We start from the raw sequence: 23706 nt of genomic DNA, 5'->3' as shown, positions 1-23706 counted from the left end.
GCTGATCTGCTAAAGAACTTTGATATATTTCCAATGTCTCTACTCGCTCCACCTGATTTGCCAAAGAACCTTGATATCTTTCCAATGTCTCTACTCGCTCCACCTGATTTGCCAATGAACCTTGACATATTTCCAATGTCTCTACTCGCTCCACCTGATCTGCCAAAGAACCTTGATTTGTTTCCAATGTCTCTACTCGCTCCACCTATTTTGCCAATGAACCTTGATATATTTCCCATGTCTCTACTCGCTCCACCTGATTTGCCAAAGAACCTTGATATATTTCTAATGTCTCTACTCGCTCCACCTGATCTGCCAATGAACCTTGATATATTTCCAATGTCTCTACTCGCTCCACCTGATTTGCCAATGAACCCTGATATATTTCCAATGTCTCTACTCGCTCCACCTGATTTGCCAATGAACATTGATATATTTCCAATGTCTCTACTCGCTCCACCTGATTTGCCAATGAACCTTGATATATTTCCAATGTCTCTACTCGCTCCACCTGATTTGCGAATGAACCCTGATATATTTCCAATGTCTCTACTCGCTCCACCTGATTTGCCAATGAACATTGATATATTTCCAATGTCTCTACTCGCTCCACCTGATTTGTCAATGAACATTGATATATTTCCAATGTCTCTACTCGCTCCACCTGATTTGCCAATGAACATTGATATATTTTCAATGTCTCTACTCGCTCCAGCTGATCTGCTAAAGAACTTTGATATATTTCCAATGTCTCTACTCGCTCCACCTGATTTGCCAAAGAACCTTGATATCTTTCCAATGTCTCTACTCGCTCCACCTGATTTGCCAATGAACCTTGACATATTTCCAATGTCTCTACTCGCTCCACCTGATCTGCCAAAGAACCTTGATATGTTTCCAATGTCTCTACTCGCTCCACCTATTTTGCCAATGAACCTTGATATATTTCCCATGTCTCTACTCGCTCCACCTGATTTGCCAAAGAACCTTGATATATTTCTAATGTCTCTACTCGCTCCACCTGATCTGCCAATGAACCTTGATATATTTCCAATGTCTCTACTCGCTCCACCTGATTTGCCAATGAACCCTGATATATTTCCAATGTCTCTACTCGCTCCACCTGATTTGCCAATGAACATTGATATATTTCCAATGTCTCTACTCGCTCCACCTGATTTGTCAATGAACATTGATATATTTCCAATGTCTCTACTCGCTCCACCTGATTTGCCAATGAACATTGATATATTTTCAATGTCTCTACTCGCTCCAGCTGATCTGCTAAAGAACTTTGATATATTTCCAATGTCTCTACTCGCTCCACCTGAGTTGCCAAAGAACCTTGATATCTTTCCAATGTCTCTACTCGCTCCACCTGATTTGCCAATGAACCTTGACATATTTCCAATGTCTCTACTCGCTCCACCTGATCTGCTAAAGAACCTTGATATATTTCCAATGTCTCTACTCGCTCCACCTAATTTGCCAATGAACCCTGATATATTTCCAATGTCTCTACTCGCTCTACCTGATTTGCCAATGAACCCTGATATATTTCCAATGTCTCTACTCGCTCCACCTGATTTGCCAAAGAACCTTGATATATTTCCAATGTCTCTACTCGCTCCACCTGATTTGCCAATGAACATTGATATATTTCCAATGTCTCTACTCGCTCCACCTGATTTGCCAAAGAACCTTGATATATTTCCAATGTCTCTACTCGCTCCACCTGATTTGCCAATGAACATTGATATATTTCCAATGTCTCTACTCGCTCCACCTGATTTGCCAATGAACCTTGATATATTTCCAATGTCTCTACTCGCTCCACCTGATTTCCCAATTAACCCTGATATATTTCCAATGTCTCTACTCGCTCCACCTGATCTGCCAATGAACATTGATATATTTACAATGTCTCTACTCGCTCGAACTGATTTGCCAATGAACATTGATATATTTCCAATGTCTCTACTCGCTCCACCTGATTTGCTAATGAACATTGATATAGTTCCAATGTCTCTACTCGCTCCACCTGATCTGCTAAAGAACCTTGATATATTTCCAATGTCTCTACTCGCTCCACCTGATCTGCTAAAGAACCTTGATATATTTCCAATGTCTCTACTCGCTCCACCTGATCTGCTAAAGAACCTTGATATATTTCCAATGTCTCTACTCGCTCCACTTAATTCGCCAATGAACCTTGATATATTTCCAATGTCTCTACTCGCTCCACCTGATTTGCCAATGAACATTGATATATTTCCAATGTCTCTACTCGCTCCACCTGATTTGCCAATGAACATTGATATATTTCCAATGTCTCTACTCGCTCCACCTGACTTGCCAATGAACATTGATATATTTCCAATGTTTCTACTCGCTCCACCTGATTTGCCAAAGAACCTTGATATACTTCCAATGTCTCTACTCGCTCCACCTGATCTGCCAATGAACCTTGATGTATTTCTAATGTCTCTACTCGCTCCACATGATTTGCCAATGAACATTGATATATTTCCCATGTCTCTACTCGCTCCACCTGATTTGCCAAAGAACCTTGATATATTTCCAATGTCTCTACTCACTCCACCTGATTTGCCAATGAACATTGATATATTTCCAATGTCTCTACTCGCTCCACCTGATTTGCCAATGAACATTGATATATTTCCAATGTCTCTACTCGCTCCACCTGATTTGCCAATTAACATTGATATATTTCCAATGTCTCTACTCGCTCCACCTGATTTGCCAAAGAACCTTGATATATTTCCAATGTCTCTACTCGCTCCACCTGATTTGCCAATGAACATTGATATATTTCCGATGTCTCTATTTGCTCCACCTGATTTGCCGAAGAACTTTGATATATTTCCGATGTCTCTACTCGCTCCACCTGATTTGCCAAAGAACCTTGATATATTTCCGATGTCTCTACTCGCTCCACCTGATTTGCCAATGAACCTTGATATATTTCCGATGTCTCTACTCGCTCCACCTGATTTGCCAATGAACCCTGACATATTTCCAATGTCTCTACTCGCTCCACCTGATTTGCCAATGAACATTGATATATTTCCAATGTCTCTACTGGCTCCACCTGATTTGCGAAACAATATTGATATATTTCCAATGTCTCTACTCGCTCCACCTGATTTGCCAAAGAACTTTGATATATTTCCGATGTCTCTATTCGCTCCACCTGATTTGCCAAAGAACCTTGATATATTTCCGATGTCTCTACTCGCTCCACCTGATTTGCCAAAGAACATTGATATATTTCCGATGTCTCTACTCGCTCCACCTGATTTGCCAATGAACATTGATATATTTCCAATGTCTCTACTCGCTCCACCTGATCTGCCAAAGAATCTTGATATATTTCCAATGTCTCTACTCGCTCCACCTGATCTACCAATGAACCCTGATATATTTCCAATGTCTCTACTCGCTCCACCTGATTTGCCAATGAACATTGACATATTTACAATGTCTCTACTCGCTCCACCTGATTTGCCAATGAACATTGATATATTTCTAATGTCTCTACTCGCTCCACCTTTGTCTGCTAAAGAACCTTGATATATTTCCAATGTCTCTACTCGCTCCACCTGATCTGCTAAAGAACCTTGATATATTTCCAATGTCTCTACTCGCTCCACCTGATCTGCTAAAGAACCTTGATATATTTCCAAAGTCTCTTCTCGCTCCACCTAATTTGCCAATGAACCCTGATATATTTCCAATGTCTCTGCTCGCTCCACCTGATTTGCCATTGAACCCTGATATATTTCCAATGTCTCTACTCGCTCCACCTGATTTGCCAAAGAACCTTGATATATATACAATGTCTCTACTCGCTCCACCTGATTTGCCAATGAACATTGATATATTTCCAATGTCTCTACTCGCTCCACCTGATCTGCTAAAGAACCTTGATATATTTCCAAAGTCTCTACTCGCTCCACCTGATTTGCCAATGAACCCTGATATATTTCCAATGTCTCTACTCGCTCCACCTGATTTGCCAATGAACATTGATATATTTCCAATGTCTCTACTCGCTCCACCTGATCTGCTAAAGAACCTTGATATATTTCCAATGTCTCTACTCGCTCCACCTGATCTGCTAAAGAACCCTGATATATTTCCAATGTCTCTATTCGCTCCACCTGATTTGCCATTGAACCCTGATATATTTCCAATGTCTCTACTCGCTCCACCTGATTTGCCAAAGAACCTTGACATATTTCCAATGTCTCTACTCGCTCCACCTGATTTGCCAGTGAACATTGATATATTTCCAATGTCTCTACTCGGTCCACCTGATTTACCAAAGAACATTGATATATTTCCGATGTCTCTATTCGCTGCACCTGATCTGCTAAAGTACACTGATATATTTACATTGTCTCTACTCGCTCCACCTGATTTGCCAAAGAACTTTGATATATTTCCGATGTCTCTACTCGCTCCACCTGATTTGCCAGTGAACATTGATATATTTCCGATGTCTCTACTTGCTCCACCTGATTTGCCAAAGAACCTTGATATATTTCCAATGTCTCTACTCGCTCCACCTGATTTGCCAAAGAACCTTGATATATTTCCAATGTCTCTACTCGCTCCACCTGATTTGCCAAAGAACCTTGATATATTTCCGATGTCTCTACTCGCTCCACCTGATTTGCCAAAGAACCCTGATATATTTCCAATGTCTCTACTCGCTCCACCTGATTTGCCAATGAACATTGATATATTTCCAATGTCTCTACTGGCTCCACCTGATTTGCGAAATAATATTGATATATTTCCAATGTCTCTACTCGCTCCACCTGATTTGTCAAAGAACATTCATATATTTCCGATGTCTCTATTCGCTCCACCTGATTTGCCAAAGAACCTTGATATATTTCCGATGTCTCTACTCGCTCCACCTGATTTGCCAATGAACATTGATATATTTCCAATGTCTCTACTCGCTCCACCGGATTTGCCAAAGAATCTTGATATATATACAATGTCTCTACTCGCTCCACCTGATCTGCCAATGAACCTTGATATATTTCCAATGTCTCTACTCGCTCCACCTGATTTGCCAATGAACCCTGATATATTTCCAATGTCTCTACTCGCTCCACCTGATTTGCCAATGAACATTGATATATTTACAATGTCTCTACTCGCTCCACCTTATCTGCTAAAGAACCTTGAGATATTTCCAATGTCTCTACTCGCTCCACCTGATCTGCTAAAGAACCTTGATATATTTCCAATGTCTCTACTCGCTCCACCTGATCTGCTAAAGAACCTTGATATATTTCCAAAGTCTCTACTCGCTCCACCTAATTTGCCATTGAACCCTGATATATTTCCAATGTCTCTACTCGCTCCACCTGATTTGCCATTGAACCCTGATATATTTCCAATGTCTCTACTCGCTCCACCTGATTTGCCAAAGAACCTTGACATATTTCCAATGTCTCTACTCGCTCCACCTGATTTGCCAATGAACATTGATATATTTCCAATGTCTCTACTCGCTCCACCTGATCTGCTAAAGAACCTTGATATATTTCCAAAGTCTCTACTCGCTCCACCTAATTTGCCAATGAACCCTGATATATTTCCAATGTCTCTACTCGCTCCACCTGATTTGCCAATGAACCTTGATATATTTCCAATGTCTCTACTCGCTCCACCTGATCTGCTAAAGAACCTTGATGTATTTCCAATGTCTCTACTCGCTCCACCTGATCTGCTAAAGAACCTTGATATATTTCCAATGTCTCTACTCGCTCCACCTAATTTGCCAATGAACCCTGATATATTTCCAATGTCTCTACTCGCTCCACGTGATTTGCCATTGAACCCTGATATATTTCCAATGTCTCTACTCGCTCCACCTGATTTGCCAAAGAACCTTGATATATTTCCAATGTCTCTACTCGCTCCACCTGATTTGCCAGTGAACATTGATATATTTCCAATGTCTCTACTCGCTCCACCTGATTTACCAAAGAACCTTGATATATTTCTAATGTCTCTACTCGCTCCACCTGATTTGCCAAAGAACCTTGATATATTTCCGATTTCTCTATTCGCTGCACCTGATCTGCTAAAGTACACTGATATATTTACATTGTCTCTACTCGCTCCACCTGATTTGCCAAAGAACTTTGATATATTTCCGATGTCTCTACTCGCTCCACCTGATTTGCCAGTGAACATTGATATATTTCCGATGTCTCTACTTGCTCCACTTGATTTGACAAAGAACCTTGATATATTTTCAATGTCTCTACTCGCTCCACCTGATTTGCCAAAGAACCTTGATATATTTCCAATGTCTCTACTCGCTCCACCTGATTTGCCAAAGAACCTTGATATATTTCCGATGTCTCTACTCGCTCCACCTGATTTGCCAAAGAACCTTGATATATTTACAATTTCTCTGCTTGCTCCACCTGATTTGCCAAAGAACATTGATATATTTCTGATGTCTCTACTCGCTCCACCTGATTTGCCAAAGAACCTTGATATATTTCCGATGTCTCTACTCGCTCCACCTGATTTGCCAATGAACCCTGATATATTTCCAATGTCTCTACTCGCTCCACCTGATTTGCCAATGAACATTGATATATTTCCAATGTCTCTACTCGCTCCACCTGATTTGCGAAAGAATATTGATATATTTCCAATGTCTCTACTCGCTCCACCTGATTTGCCAAAGAACCTTGATATATTTCCGATGTCTCTATTCACTCCACCTGATTTGCCAAAGAACCTTGACATATTTCCGATGTCTCTACTCGCTCCACCTGATTTGCCAATGAACATTGATATATTTCCGATGTCTCTACTCGCTCCACCTGATTTGCCAAAGAATCTTGATATATTTACAATGTCTCTACTCGCTCCACCTGATCTGCCAATGAACCTTGATATATTTCCAATGTCTCTACTCGCTCCACCTGATTTGCCAATGAACCCTGATATATTTCCAATGTCTCTACTCGCTCCACCTGATTTGCCAATGAACATTGATATATTTACAATGTCTCTACTCGCTCCACCTGATTTGCCAATGAACATTGATATATTTTTAATGTCTCTACTCGCTCCACCTTATCTGGTAAAGAACCTTGATATATTTCCAATGTCTCTACTCGCTCCACCTGATCTGCTAAAGAACCTTGATATATTTCCAATGTCTCTACTCGCTCCACCTGATCTGCTAAAGAACCTTGATGTATTTCCAAAGTCTCTACTCGCTCCACCTAATTTGCCAATGAACCCTGATATATTTCCAATGTCTCTACTCGCTCCACCTGATTTGCCATTGAACCCTGATATATTTCCAATGTCTCTACTCGCTCCACCTGATTTGCCAAAGAACCTTGATATATTTCCAATGTCTCTACTCGCTCCACCTGATTTGCCAATGAACATTGATATATTTCCAATGTCTCTACTCGCTCCACCTGATTTGCCAAAGAACCTTGATATATTTCCAATGTCTCTACTCGCTCCACCTGATTTGCCAGTGAACATTGATATATTTCCAATGTCTCTACTCGGTCCACCTGATTTACCAAAGAACCTTGATATATTTCCAATGTCTCTACTCGCTCCACCTGATTTGCCAAAGAACCTTGATATATTTCCGATGTCTCTATTCGCTGCACCTGATCTGCTAAAGTACACTGATATATTTACATTGTCTCTACTCGCTCCACCTGATTTGCCAAAGAACCTTGATGTATTTCCGATGTCTCTATTCGCTCCACCTGATCTGCTAAAGTACACTGATATATTTACATTGTCTCTACAAGCTCCACCTGATCTGCTAAAGTACACTGATATATTTACAATGTCTCTACAAGCTCCACCTGATCTGCTAAAATACACTGATATATTTCCAATGTCTCTACAAGCTCCACCTGATCTACTAAAGTACACTGATATATTTACAATGTCTCTACAAGCTCCACCCGATCTGTGAAGTACACTGATATATTTACAATGTCTCTACAAGCTCCACCTGATCTGCTAAAGTACACTGATATATTTACAATGTCTCTACAAGCTCCACCTGATCTGCTAAAGTACACTGATATATTTACAATGTCTCTACAAGCTCCACCTGATCTGCTAAAGTACACTGATATATTTCCAGTGTCTCTACAAGCTCCACCTGATCTGCTAAAGTACATTACGATGTTTCCATCGTCTTCACACCTGATCTGTACCGTCACACCTGATCAGTACCGTCACACCTGATCTATTAGAGAACACGGTAACTGAATGACTTCAAACTTGTTTGCACGAAACGTCCGTCATGCTAACTAGTTACTATTCGGTGTTATAAAATAATGATCACTGTGTAGTCCGGAGTGCACAGAATATGCAGCTACTAGCCTTTGGCAAGTGACCGTTGTCCACCTGTTTGTCACCTACTAGCCATTGGGAAGTGACCGTTGTCCACCTGTTTGTCAGCTACTAGCCATTGGGAAGTGACCGTTGTCCTCCTGTTTGTCAGCTACTAGCCATTGGCAAGTGACCGTTGTCCTCCTGTTTGTCAGCCACTAACCATTGGCAAATGACCGTTGTCCTCCTGTTTGTCAGCTACTAGCCATTGGCAAGTGACCGTTGTCCACCTGTTTGTCAGCTACTAACCATTGGGAAGTGACCGTTGTCCTCCTGTTTGTCAGCTACTAGCCATTGGGAAGTGACCGTTATCCACCTGTTTGTCAGCTACTAACCATTGGCAAGTGACCGTTGTCCACCTGTTTGTCAGCTACTAACCATTGGCAAATGACCGTTGTCCTCCTGTTTGTCAGCTACTAGCCATTGGCAGGTGACCGTTGTCCACCTGTTTGTCACCTACTAGCCATTGGGAAGTGACCGTTGTCCTCCTGTTTCTCAGCTACTAGCCATTGGCAAGTGACCGTTTTCCACCTGTTTGTCAGCTACTAGCCATTGGCAAGTGACCGTTGTCCTCCTGTTTGTCAGCTACTAACCATTGGCAAGTGACCGTTGTCCTCCTGTTTGTCAACTACTAGCCATTGGCAAGTGACCGTTGTCCTCCTGTTTGTCAGCTACTAGCCATTGGCAAGTGACCGTTGTCCTCCTGTTTGTCAGCTACTAGCCATTGGGAAGTGACCGTTGTCCACCTGTTTGTCACCTACTTGCCATTGGGAAGTGACCGTTGTCCACCTGTTTGTCACCTACTAGCAATTGGCAAGTGACCGTTGTCCACCTGTTTGTCACCTACTAGCCATTGGGAAGTAACCGTGGTCCGTCTGTTTGTCATCCACTAGCCATTGGGAAGGGACCGTTGTCCACCTGTTTGTCAGCCACTAGCCATTGGGAAGTGACCATTGTCCACCTGTTTGTCACCTACTAGCCATTGGCAAGTGACCATTGTCCACCCGTTTGTCACCTACTAGCCATTGGCAAGTGACCGTGGTCCGTCTGTTTGTCAACCACTAGCCATTGGGAAGTGACCGTTGTCCTCCTGTTTGTCACCAACTAACCATTGGTAAGTGACCGTTGTCCACCTGTTTGTCACCAGCTAGCCATTGGCAAGTGACCGTTGTCCTCCTGTTTGTCACCTACTAGCCATTGGCAAGTGACCGTTGTCCTCCTGTTTGTCACCTACTAACCACTGGCAAGTGACCGTGGTCCGTCTGTTTGTCAGCTACTAGCTATTGGCAAGTGACCGTTGTGTGTTTCTCATGGGTTGTGCGTGTGTGTGTGTGTCTCTGTGTGTGTGTCTGTGTGTGTGTGTGAATGTGTGTGTAAGTGTGCGAGTGAGAGAGTGAGTGTGTGTGTGTATTGCCTGTCTGCCAGTTACTATAGGTTGTGCGTCTGTCTGCTAGTAGCTAGAAGTACGGTGTGTGTGTGTGTGTGTGTGTGTGTGTGTGTGTGTGTGTGTGTGTGTGTGTGTGTGTGTGTGTGTGTGTGTGTGTGTGTGTGTGTGTGTGTGTGTGTTGCCAGTCTGTCAGTTACTAACTACAGGTTGTGCATCTGTCTGCTGTCTGCTGTGGTCGATCCGTTTATGAACAGTACTAGGAGCCAGTATACCACTGCTTGTCTTCACAAGGACACTGTTGCTTTTACATGTCCGTCAGCTATATCTCTCTGGACTGTTTGCATGCTGCACTTGTTGAGAGTTGTAACGATGATTACGTGGACCCATACAGGAAATGTGTTTGCAGTGCAACCATCTGTTCCATCCCTCTGCCTTAGAAGAACGTTTATGAATTGATATAATTACTGCAGCAGAAGTGTTAACTGTAAGCACGGACATACTGGAGTGCACGTGCCGTTGTTTCCATCGAGCCACTTACAACGTATCTGACTGCCGCGTGTCGACCACGCCAACATCGCGGCTGTCCACGTCGTATTCTGCGGTGGTGTACAAGGACATACTGCACTTGTTGAACCTACATACTTCACATATTTGTCAAGAGGGTGTGCGAGTCTAATAGTGTGTTCATATATTGAAGGCTATATATACTCCTCACAAAAAATTAAGCAACGAGTACTTTCGGTGTTATATCTTGATCAGTCTCGATAGCGATTTTTGCCTGGATGTTACTGAAAGGTAAATATTCAAAGTAGACATACGTAGTGACTGTCAAACTGATTTATCTGATAACAGTGATGACATCATCCGAACACAACCACCCTCAGAAACAACGAACAAAATGTGTCGCATGAACGGGCTCCAATTTTCACACATGCATCCTGATCAGCATAAACCTACTTGTAATCATTCCTCTGGTTCAACAAGCGGGTCCTACATTCATTGTTATTGATGATAATGCCCGACAAAGAGTTGTTAATGATGTTGTCTAGATCGACATCAAACATATGGCCTGGCCTGCAAAGTCACCTGATTTTAATACCACTGAACAAGCTTGTTTACCGTCTCCATATTCATCCCCAGATTCTGGATGAACTTGAACAGGCGTTACAGTGAGAATGGCAGTGAGAACATTCCACAACTTTAAGGGCTTGTTTAATCAAAGCAAAGATGCGTAGAAGCTTGCGGTCGTGTCCACGATGGTCATACCATTACTGAACACTGTCACTGTCCAAGCCTGACTGGCACTGAACACTGTCACTGTCCAAGCCTGACTGGCACTGAACACTGTCACTGTCCAAGCCTGACTGGCACTGAACACTGTCACTGTCCAAGCCTGACTGGCACTGAACACTGTCACTGTCCAAGCCTGACTGGCACTGAACACTGTCACTGTCCAAGCCTGACTGGCACTGAACACTGTCACTGTCCAAGCCTGACTTGCACTGAACACTGTCACTGTCCAAGCCTGACTGGCACTGAACACTGTCACTGTCCAAGCCTGACTGGCACTGAACACTGTCACTGTCCAAGCCTGACTGGCACTGAACACTGTCACTGTCCAAGCCTGACTGGCACTGAACACTGTCACTGTCCAAGCCTGACTGGCACTGAACACTGTCACTGTCCAAGCCTGACTGGCACTGAACACTGTCACTGTCCAAGCCTGACTGGCACTGAACACTGTCACTGTCCAAACCTGACTGGCACTGAACACTGTCACTGTCCAAGCCTGACTGGCACTGAACACTGTCACTGTCCAAGCCTGACTGGCACTGAACACTGTCACTGTCCAAGCCTGACTGGCACTGAACACTGTCACTGTCCAAACCTGACTGGCACTGAACACTGTCACTGTCCAAACCTGACTGGCACTGAACACTGTCACAGTCCAAACCTGACTGGTACTGAACACTGTCACTGTCCAAACCTGACTGGTACTGAACACTGTCACTGTCCAAACCTGACTGGCACTGAACACTGTCACTGTCCAAACCTGACTGGTACTGAACACTGTCACTGTCCAAACCTGACTGGTACTGAACACTGTCACTGTCCAAACCTGACTGGCACTGAACACTGTCACTGTCCAAGCCTGACTGGTACTGAACACTGTCACTGTCCAAACCTGACTGGAACCTTAATGTTAACAGTTTGCTCCATCAATTCAGCACATTCTGCACGACCGTTTCACGGGTACATGCTATTGAATGTAAGTCTATTATTGCTCAGTACCATTTCATTTTGTTACTCGTGTGTACATGTGTCTCACCTTCCTACTGCACCAGTCCATGATTTGCAATTTCAATAAATGAAATTGTAATGAGACTAAAAAAACTGAGTTGCTTAACGGTTTTGTGAGGAGTATATTTGTTATGACTTTGCACTTGATACACTTAGATTTCTTTTGCAAAAATAGTTCGATAGGAGATGTAATTTATGTTAAATGTGTATTGTATTGTATTGTATTGTATTGTATTGTATGTCTATGCATTTTGTACAACTTGTGGCAATGTCTATGTGCATGTTGTAGACTGAAGGGTGCTTTAAATGACAAAAGCACACTCATAGACCGAATGATGCAATGATGACATACTCCAGGTGATTTCCAGAAGGATTGTTTAATGGCATAAAACCAAGAACATGCAAAAGATATTTTAATTACATACTCCCAATGATATACGGAAGGATGATATAATCATATACTCCCAATGATGTACTGAAGGAAGTTTTCAATGACATACTCCCAAAGATATACTGAAGGGTGTTTTTAGTGACGTACTCCCAAAGAGGTGTTGTTCAGATATATGCGCGATATGCTGGGCACTATTGTGGGTAAACGGCATATTGTACATGATATACAGAATGAATACTACTTCTGCAATAATGCACTAATGTTAGATGATATACGGTACGGGATATACTGATGGGTAAACTTCTGCTTGTGCTGTATTGGTTTTAGGTGGTGTACAGTCCACAACACAATAAAAACTCCATGATACCTAAAGTTTTATTTTTATTTTGGAAGTTTTTTTTTTAAAAGTTATGTTCAACTAGACTTATTCCATTGACATTGTTGGCATTGCGAATAAGATATATGTGATGAGATGATCTGACAGTACACCAACAAGATATACTGGCTTTTCAAGATCTGAGATATGTCACTGTGAACAACTGTCTTTGTTTCTCACACTTGAAATAACATCATACAATCAAGGCTCGACTATTGAAGTGTGCCCCTACCTGCACTGGACGGTCGGTCATACAGCATGTGTATAGCTGAACCACAGCAGCCAGGGCATGAACGTTAGTAAGGTTGAAGACACAGATAACCTTTGTAATAATTATTATGAAGTACTGTAGTCCATCCAGATACAAATCTGAGGAACGTTTCTAATACAACAGGTCATTAATTATAAGAAGAGAAAGTCATTCGTTTTGTTGTGATAACCTGTTTCTAGAGGGCAAATCACCCATATCATTACAGCTATTTCCGGCCGGTCATGTTGTACATATATCATCTGGGATATATGTGTAGTTCATACTCCTCCCCATATACCACGTGCAGTGCACACCTTCCCACCACGTCGCCATCTCTAACTCAATACTTCTCTACAGTATTCTGATACATAGGTGCCTAGTACGCCGCACGGCTGTGGCTTTTTGGTGGCAGACAGTGTGCGTGGAGGCTTTCCCACACACACACGTGCGCAAGCACACACACACAACACATGTTCAACACATCAACTTATTGTTAACATATATAGTATGACCAGACATTCTTGACAATTTAAAGATTGTATTTTTTTATTTTTTCATTCATTACCCACATATTAAATATGAATATTAGCAGGACATAACTCCACATTCAAAGACAGGTGAACAGTTAGTGTTTTGTCAAGTACCCATGGGCAGCAATGCAGGCTTCAATACGGCTGGGAATACTACTGATCAAAGACGTCAGAAAGTCGTGGTCCATGCTGACCCAATATCGGACCACGTCTTCTTTCATTATCAGCAATATTTGTCACAGTTTTCTTATTCACACTTTCCTTCATATGTCCCCAAATATTTTCTACTGGTGTTAGGTCAGGGCTATGGCTTAGCCAGTCTAATGTTATACCCGAAACAAGGCCTGTGAATGCTTTCAACGATGATTTGGGTCCTTGTCCTGCTGGAAAATCAAAAAATGTCCACAGAACACGTGAGCAGATGGAGGTAAATGTCACTCGTGAATATCTGGGTACCGCTCACGCTTCATATTCCCTTCAAATATACAGAGGGACGTTGCCCCTAACACAAATATGCCATCCCAAACGTTAAATTTTGCACTGTCCTTAGGTTTTTTCAGTTTGTTTGGTCAAGAATTTCAGTTTATTAGGAAACAGCCACACAGAGAACTTTCATATGAGAAAATCACATTGTCCGAGTTAATATTTCTATGCTGTAAGCAGCAGTTCAACCTATGCTCCTTTTGTTCTGGTTTCATGATCGATGATGGAATTCATCGACTTGTCTGTCAATCCATTGGATGCAGCTCAGATCTAATTGTTTCCTTACAAGCAGCCACAGTTCCTGTATCAATCATATCCAGCCTTAAGTTTTCTAAACTCCTTCGTTTGTTTTTAGAAACAAGAATACCAAGGCGCCTCCTATCACCGACAGTCAATTTTCTGGGCCTACCTGCGCTTCCCTTGTGCTGAATCCCATATCTATTGGCAACGATTTTTCAAAACACGATAAACAGTGGGCAAAGAGATGCCTGTTCTACTTGAAATCACTTAAGCTGATCTGATGGCCTTGTTATAATACTCCAAATTTCTCTTATATATACTATGATAACCAACTTTCCCCAGTCTAAGTAAACTTAGTCTCAGTGTATTTCGTTACACTCCACCACTGAGTCTAACAAAACCTAGTAGAGGGTCGCGTCAGGTAACCTTTGAGCGACCAAAGAACGTCCAATCAAACGCGAGACGGTTAAATCGATTTAACCAATCAGACTACGGCTACTATTTAGGGATGGGAGGGACTTTCAAAATATCCGGGCCACTGACACAGATCTTTCCACAAACAAAAATTCGCATATAACACAGTTATTTGACCTGCAGTATATACGCTTTGGGGTTTCTGTTGACATGGTTACCATTAGCTAATATTTCTGCAAGATAACATCCTTGAATATTGCCAAAAACACCATTTTCGGCGACAGTTTACACACCGTTGCCATGGTTGTACGTACGCCGTGTAGATCACCCGGAAGCGAGCGTACGCTAAATAGCATTTGGAATCGTTCGGGTAGGAACCTTTTCGAGATAAAAAGTTCAAAAGGTATGTACGAATGTGCACTTTCGCGATTTGGTAAGCTGTGTTCTGATTGGTCAATCTTAAAGGTAACCTGACACGACCTGCCATAAGGTTTTGTTAGACTCAGTAGTGGAGTGTAACGAAGAGTACCGAAGATAAGTTTACTTTGACTGCAACTTTGCCTTCACTAAATCAGCCATGCTAAGAATCAGTGAAAAATGCAAGTAAACAAAGGGGATAACTCTTCACACAGTAATCAAAAGGTATTAACGGAGTTGTCTCTCTTGAATGAAACCAAGCACTTGATAGCTGGTCAAGGTTGTTTATATTAGAAATCCAGTTAAACATATTCCTAAAATTCTCAATAAATTCTGGTCATACTATATATGTGTCTACATCTACAGGTTTTATATGAAGTCGATGATACAACAGTTATTATACAACCATTACGCCTTTTCAAAGGTAGTTTATATCACAGATAGTTGGTAACATTATGCCTTTTTGCAATGTGTGCGTGCGCAGGTAGTGTCAACAAGAGGTAGGGCACCTCGTCGCCATCTTTCCAGTTTAGGCTTACACAAGAAGCTTATACCACAGGAAGAGTTCCACAATGTAAATCTTGTCCTCGCAGCGGTTTATACTGGTTAGTGACGCAGTATTCGTAGTCTAAAGTTAGCATAATTTACAGGTAGACTCTAACATCACGTTCTGTCCAGTGATTCCTTACGCTGGAAGTTATTTGAACGGGTAGACTGTATCAAACACACTTAAATTTTTGTCCACTGATTCGATTGGTTGCGAGTTATTTGAGCGGGTAGATTATATCAAACACATGTAGGTTTTTGCCCAATGATTCCCTTGGTTGACATTTATTTGATCGGTTAGATTATATCATACAGATGTAGGTTTGTTTTCTACTATTCCTTACACTATCAGTTATTTGAATTAGGTAGATTATATCAAACATATGTAGATGTTTGTCCAATTATTGTCTACGCTAGCAGTTTCATCCATGTACTGGCCTATACCTAGTAAAATGAAACATAACATTATTTTTTAATGTTTGCCTACACAGTGGGTGTATGCGATAAGTAGATTATACATGAATGTTTTTCTCCAAAACCTGTCTACACGGTCTTTTGTAACATGTAGATTGTAACAATATTGCACAGTTCAGTTATTACCCACACAGGTGGTATACTACTGACACTTGAATCATATTCCTGTCAAGTGCTTGCATGCATGGATTGTCGAGGTCAATGATAACATAATTCTCTCGTTTTTGAAACCTGTACTAAATTTGTCCTATGTGTTATTGTCTATTTCTGACGTACACTGATAGTTAACGAAACAGGTAGTTTCTATCGTTTATGTTCTTTTCTAAATCCTGTTTACAGGTAATTAATTTACAGAGCATGTAGATTAACTCGCTGTTCGTGTACTAGTCTGACTTATACAGGTAGTTGATACGTACATTTTATCAGGTGTCTGTCTCACTGTCCATGTACCTCGCCTGCACAGATAGGTGTGCAACCTGTGGATTTTGGTCTGCATGTGTCTTCATAATTGTCTCTGTGTACCTGCACTGGGCAAGTGAGGAGGTAACCCCCGTGTCTCCTCAGGGCAACTGTCATATGTCCCTTTAACATCTCACAAGGATGTACCTGTGCTGGTGAGGTAAGGAGTTAACCCCGTGTCCCCTCAGACCCAGTGCCGTATGTGTCGATGTCCCTTTAACATCTCACAGGTATGTAGGTGACACGCGGTTAAACATTCAGCCTATAATAATTCACATCGCAGTGATGTTGATGTTTCCTGCCGGGAAATCAAATACTTGAAACACTTTAACTATTTGAAGGCATTTCCGTTTTCCACAAACAAATGTAAGTTTGATTCCTGGCGCATGGCCTGACAATGTAATCAATCCTATTCATTTCCCAGATTTCTGAACACGTCTAGGATCCTGAAGTAAGCTATACGTACGACGAAAGTTACAGCGAACATGTCTTTAAGTTTGTTGTACTCCGTCAATGTCTGAGCTTGGTCGGTATTGAAATGGGGCGTATGATCCCACCAAGATGTACTCATTCAAGGTGGAAGTTTGGTTTATATTGGAATGGGGTGTATGTTTCGACCAAACTGTACTTATTGAATGTGTAAGCTTGGTGGATATTTGAATGGGGCGTATACATGTTTCTACTGTATGTTTCCAAACTGTATACCAGTCAGTGTGTTCGCTTGGTGGGTGGTTTGACCATCCTGTCATGTAAGGAGAGCTCATTTATAAAGTGTGATTGTTGGTTTTTCCAGTGGCCTCCGTGACGACCCGCCTTAGGGGTAACCACGCATAAACGACAGTGATACCAGTCACATGAGTGACACAGGTGTCCCGGTCGGGTATTTTGCTCTAAGTATTCTGTCTCTCAGTAGTCATCAGACAGAAGAATGGCATAAGGACCCATGCTGCCCAGCGTTATGGCAATTAGAAACAGTGAGTGAATGAATTTACTTTTACGCTTTTACGCAATATTCTAGCGACATGGCAGCGGTCTGCAAATAATCGACTCTGGACCAGACAACCCAGTGATCAACAACATGAGCATAGATCTACGAAATTAGGATACGATGACATGTGTCAACCAAGTCAGGGAGCTTGACCACGCGATGCGGTTATCCGCCTCTTACGAAAAGCATTGGTTGCTAAAGACCAATACTAACCCGGATCTTTTCGGGATGTATTGAGTAAGCTGATTGTAGCTTTTAGAAAACATTAGTTTCATGTTCTACGACACAAAAGATCTCTGCTATCAGGATACCTTTAGAGTGGTGCATTGGTGTGTCGGGCTGATACACTACTAAATAAAACATTCGCCCTTATTGCATATTGCCGGGTAGCAGCAGGAAATGTTTCTAAACGACGAGGTGACACTAGTGTGTATCTAGCCAGGAGTAAGATGCCTTGGAACCCAACGTGCGCAAAACCATTGTCTTGCCCGCTTCATTCTTCAGAATGGTCTGGAACGTGTCATCATATGTCTCTTGTGTTGGCGATGCGACTTGTTGTGGCTTTATTGGTATTTGTATCGTGTATTCTATTAGCATTTTCCAAAGTGGTAGCATGCGAAGATCTTTCTAATCATGGATCGTCTCTGAGACTTTTTCTCCCCACATGAACTAAGCCAACACCTTAATGATAGCAAATGAAGGCCTAAACTAAATTTCATTATGTATGTGATTTTTGTTGGAGTGTCTGTCAGTTGCACGTGACTGATGACATCTCTGCATGGGATATCTGCTGGGGTTTAAGTTGGAAATGATTCATGATATCTCTGCATGTGATTTTGGTGGGGTTTGAGTTGGAAATCATTGATGACATTTCGTATGTGATATATGTTCGAGTTTCAGTTGGAAATCATTGATGACATTTCGTATGTGATATATGTTCGAGTTTCAGTTGGAAATCATTGATGACATTTCGTATGTGATATATGTTCGAGTTTGAGTTGGAAATCATTGATGACATTTCGTATGTGATATATGTTCGAGTTTCAGTTGGAAATCATTGATGACATTTCGTATGTGATATATGTTCGAGTTTCAGTTGGAAATCATTGATGACATTTCGTATGTGATATATGTTCGAGTTTCAGTTGGAAATCATTGATGACATTTCGTATGTGATATATGCTCGAGTTTCAGTTGGACATAATTGATGACATCGCTTTATGTGATATCTGTTGGAATATGGTATTTTGTCTCCTGCCGAAACGCGGAACAGGGGACTATCAGCAGCATCTGTCCGTGCGTACGTCCCGTTTCTTGTTTACGCGATATCTCATGAACTGTTGTACCCAATGTCTTAAAATTTAGTGACAGCCTACAATGGTGAATTAGGCAGATACCAGCTGATTTGAGTGACCTTGATTGGGGACATATCCACATTAGTGGCTTGTTTTATTTTGTTCCATTGCAGTTTGTGAGCATGGAAAAATTTAAAGTGCTGTACTTACTAACTGCAAACGTAATACGTGCCCTATGAATCACTTATGATTCGGCTTGAAACTTTTCAGTCGACCCTTGCATGTTAAACCATACAAGAACCTGGTCATGTGGGTGTATTCAATAGATACACATTTATCAACATGCATTTATCTTGACGTTACAGGTGCGTAATATCTGATTGCCTCTTTTTAGAACCTTTGCTCTGGAGGAATACATTTAATAAAAAGAGTGATAACGATGCAATTACCGCCTACGCGCAAACCGAATCAAGATTAAAACAATAAATCAGCCATACACTTATTTCCCCTAGCGTTTTTAAACACAGAAAAGTGACTTATATAACGTATTTAGTTCATCGACTGACTACTTATGCTGAGGTGCATATATACTTAATTTAATGCACTTTCGCACAATCTATACTTTTACATTATATATAATAGTGCCAACTTCATACTAAATTACAGATCAGTTCTAATGAATTACAGCCTTGTGATATCAGATCGTGAGACATACCCTCGTAATGACTAACAATAGATAACATGAATTATCATACTTCACACATAAATGTCGTTTTCTGATTGGTTGTGCATTCTTCTATATATTATTTTCAATGTACCCCGCTGTCAATGGCTATTCATTCGGTATATCATGGTTGTAAATTTTTTAGCTCGAATAACATTGATTCACGCTTGATTCACGAAAATTACCGAATGCAATGGATAGAAGGGAGATAACTCTAAATTTGTTTTCCTTGTGTCGTCTGCAAAAACTAGCGATGGCAACGAAAGATTTGCCTTGCATTCAATAAATAAATTTTGACAAAAGGTTCAAATGTAGTCCCTGTGAATATAAAGAAGGGGAATTACATCGCGGCGACTTCATTAAGACAATACCTGCAAGATGCCAGATTCCAATGGTTTAATTCACACAGGTTGGCTGAAGTGTAGGATCCGATACCCATGCTTCAAACTCTTCAAAATTAACATTGAGATATTTGGTAAGGTAAACATGTTGTTCACTGGTTACTCGTGGCCTGTGGGTTGATGTATCCTCGATGTTTGTTTATGTTAGGGCTCAGAGAACATAAACAAACATCGAGGCTACATCAACCCATGCCCCCTCGTGACCAGTGAACAGTTTATATTACACGTGTTATGACAAATAACGGTTTGTAGCTATTGACCAGCCACTTACGGGTGAGAGCACGGAACCCCGGAAACCTGCTTGTCATTGGCTAGTAATAGTATTACCCTACAAAGTACTAGTTGTCTACTGTAGGTCCCCGGAAAGCTGCTTGCCATAGGCTAGTAATACGCTAGAACGCTTCTGTACGACTTCAGATCCAGAGTCCCGGTGTAAAACGGTGTAAAGTGCGGAATTGACGCTCACAAACAACGCACTGAGACCTGACTCACTACGGACTTAAAGGAATTAGATGCGTCTCCTTGTTGCATAGTTCGAGCAGTTATTGTGGATAGACATGGCTACACATGTATATCTGTTGTAGCAGTCTGAGTAAGCAGTTGCGGGTGTGATTCACAGCGTGGAATTCTTCAGCAGCGCACAGTTCCCTGAAACCCAGTCATAACATTATTACCTCTCACCACCAACAACTTTGATAACACACCCACGGATTAGGCCATGCGCGTAGTCAAGGAATATATTCACTATATATAGGGGTTGGTGCTTCGTCGAGCGACAAATCGCTACAGTGTAGGTGGTAGAGAAATTCACACTGACCCAGTCACATCATCTCAATGTAAACCTGCGGTGTTCCACACTTCCGTGTTAGGGAATCTATACAGACGCCTGGAATAATAGAAAAAAATGCTTTATATGACTTGGATTCATGTTGGTGGTTTGTGTTTGCTGGAACATTACTTGTCTTGTTTAGTATCTGCTGCACACATGTATGTCCATTTCTTAGCTGACATCCCACTGGATGTATGTATGCCGTGGTCTCGTTCAGAGAGTAATATTAAAGTAATGTAATCATATCTGTCTGGTTAGCAGTAGACACAACAGATGACATTCAACTGGTGATTGCATCTGCCTGTGTGGTTGGTGGTTTATTGGTTAGTGGTTGATCACAATCAACTAGTGGTCTCATTTGCACGTGGTAGTGTCTGTTAGTGGCAGACACATCAGATCACATTCAACTGGTGAGCACATCTGTCAGTGTGGTTAGTGGCAGACACATCAGATCACATTCAACTGGTGGTTACAGCTGCCGATGTGGTTAATAGCAGACACATAAGATCACATTCATCTGGCAGATACTTCTGTACGTTTGGTTAGTGGTAGACACAGAAGATCACATTGAAGTGGTGGTTAAAGCTTTCAGTGTGGCTAGTGGCAGACACATAAGATCACATTCACCTGGTGGCCACATCTGTCAGTGTTGTTAATGTTAGACACGTACGATCACATTCAATTGGTGGTTACAGCTGCCGGTGTGATTAGTGACAGACACATAAGATCACATTCATCTGGCAGTTATCTCTGTACGTGTGGTTAGTGGTAGGCACAGAAGAGGACGTTCAACTGGTGAGTACATCTGTCAGTGTAGTTAGTGTTAGACACGTACGATCACATTCAACTGTTGGTTACAGCTGTCAGTGTGGTTAGTGGCAGACACATAAGAGCATATTCAACTGTTGGTTACAACTGTCAGTGTGGTCAGTGGCAGACACATAAGATCATATTCAACTGTTGGTTACAACTGTCAGTGTGGTCAGTGGCAGACACATAAGATCATATTCAACTGTTTGTTACATCTGTCAGCGTGGTTAATGGCAGACACATAAGATCATATTCAACTGTTGGTTACAACTGTCAGTGTGGTCAGTGGCAGACACATAAGATCATATTCAATTGGTGGTTACAACTGTCAGTGTGGTCAGTGGCAGACACATAAGATCATATTCAACTGTTGGTTACAACTGTCAGTGTGGTCAGTGGCAGACACATAAGATCATATTCAACTGTTTGTTACATCTGTCAGCGTGGTTAATGGCAGACACATAAGATCATATTCAACTGTTGGTTACAACTGTCAGTGTGGTCAGTGGCAGACACATAAGATCATATTCAACTGTTGGTTACAACTGTCAGTGTGGTCAGTGGCAGACACATAAGATCATATTCAACTGTTGGTTACAACTGTCACTGTGGTCAGTGGCAGACACATAAGATCATATTCAACTGTTGGTTACAACTGTCAGTGTGGTCAGTGGCAGACACATAAGATCATATTCAACTGTTGGTTACAACTGTCAGTGTGGTCAGTGGCAGACACATAAGATCATATTCAACTGTTTGTTACATCTGTCAGCGTGGTTAATGGCAGACACATAAGATCATATTCAACTGTTGGTTACAACTGTCAGTGTGGTCAGTGGCAGACACATAAGATCATATTCAACTGTTGGTTACAACTGTCAGTGTGGTCAGTGGCAGACACATAAGATCATATTCAACTGTTGGTTACAACTGTCAGTGTGGTCAGTGGCAGACACATAAGATCATATTCAACTGTTGGTTACAACTGTCAGTGTGGTCAGTGGCAGACACATAAGATCATATTCAACTGTTTGTTACATCTGTCAGCGTGGTTAATGGCAGACACATAAGATCATATTCAACTGTTGGTTACAACTGTCAGTGTGGTCAGTGGCAGACACATAAGATCATATTCAACTGTTGGTTACAACTGTCACTGTGGTCAGTGGCAGACACATAAGATCATATTCAACTGTTGGTTACAACTGTCAGTGTGGTCAGTGGCAGACACATAAGATCATATTCAACTGTTGGTTACAACTGTCAGTGTGGTCAGTGGCAGACACATAAGATCATATTCAACTGTTTGTTACATCTGTCAGCGTGGTTAATGGCAGACACATAAGATCATATTCAACTGTTGGTTACAACTGTCAGTGTGGTCAGTGGCAGACACATAAGATCATATTCAACTGTTTGTTACATCTGTCAGCGTGGTTAATGGCAGACACATAATAAGATCAAATTCAAGTGGTAATTGCAGCTGCCAATATGGTGAGCACATGGTCATTGGTACTGAAGGTTGATGGTGAAGATAACCGAGTCCGAGATCGACACCGTTGTAGCGCCACCTAATCGTTATGTAGTGGAACAAATTCCGAGGATTTGTTTTATCGTCGCTGTGGTAATGTAATCAAATTGTAAGGTGCAACTACCAGTGATCAGGTCTGGTTGTAACTAAGCAGGGTGGATTTAATTGTTGTCGATTGTTAGCTGCTCAGATCTTGAGTTTAGTCTTGCTTCCAGCCATCTTGTGCCAAAATGGCGGCCTTGAGGCTGCCAGCCACAGTCGGAATGTAGAGGTAAATTTACCATGTTGTCTGCACTGTCAGACACCCACTTTATCAGTCACTTTTATCTAAGACTCAAATTGTTGGCTCGAGATTGGATTGTCCTGAATCTTTAAATGATGATTGTAGCTGATTGGCTGTTAGGGAGTGATAGTG

The 23706-nt window shown here is 41.7% G+C and overlaps 3 protein-coding genes across 9 annotated transcripts in view; 1 reads left to right on the top strand and 2 right to left on the bottom strand.

Annotated features, from left to right (window-relative positions):
- The window catches only part of LOC137290580 (large ribosomal subunit protein uL13m-like), a 421196-nt gene that overhangs the window by 273572 nt on the left and 123918 nt on the right, over positions 1–23706 (bottom strand). The gene's annotated exons all lie outside the window — the stretch shown is intronic.
- Positions 1–23706, top strand: part of LOC137290319 (collagen alpha-1(IX) chain-like) — a 158235-nt gene that overhangs the window by 29075 nt on the left and 105454 nt on the right. The gene's annotated exons all lie outside the window — the stretch shown is intronic.
- Positions 11101–14599, bottom strand: LOC137292127 (clumping factor A-like). Its single transcript, XM_067823668.1, has 2 exons — positions 14573–14599; positions 11101–12021 (listed from the first exon to the last, which is right to left on the bottom strand). The coding sequence occupies exons 1-2, from the start codon at positions 14597–14599 to the stop codon at positions 11101–11103; spliced, it is 948 nt and encodes a 315-aa protein (XP_067679769.1).

Source organism: Haliotis asinina, chromosome 7 (assembly GCF_037392515.1).
Source record: "Haliotis asinina isolate JCU_RB_2024 chromosome 7, JCU_Hal_asi_v2, whole genome shotgun sequence".
In the NCBI taxonomy this organism is placed as follows: Eukaryota; Metazoa; Mollusca; class Gastropoda; order Lepetellida; family Haliotidae; genus Haliotis; species Haliotis asinina.
The sequence above is the reverse complement of the archived record's forward strand: the minus strand, read 5'-3'. Positions and strand labels throughout refer to the sequence as shown.

Coding starts and splice junctions, on each gene's coding strand:
- LOC137292127 (XM_067823668.1), bottom strand. CDS start 14,599: ATGGGATTCAGCACAAGGGAAGCGCAG. Junction 12,022..14,572: donor TCAGCACAAGGGAAGCGCAG/GTAGGCCCAGAA, acceptor TTAAGGTTCCAG/TCAGGTTTGGACAGTGACAG.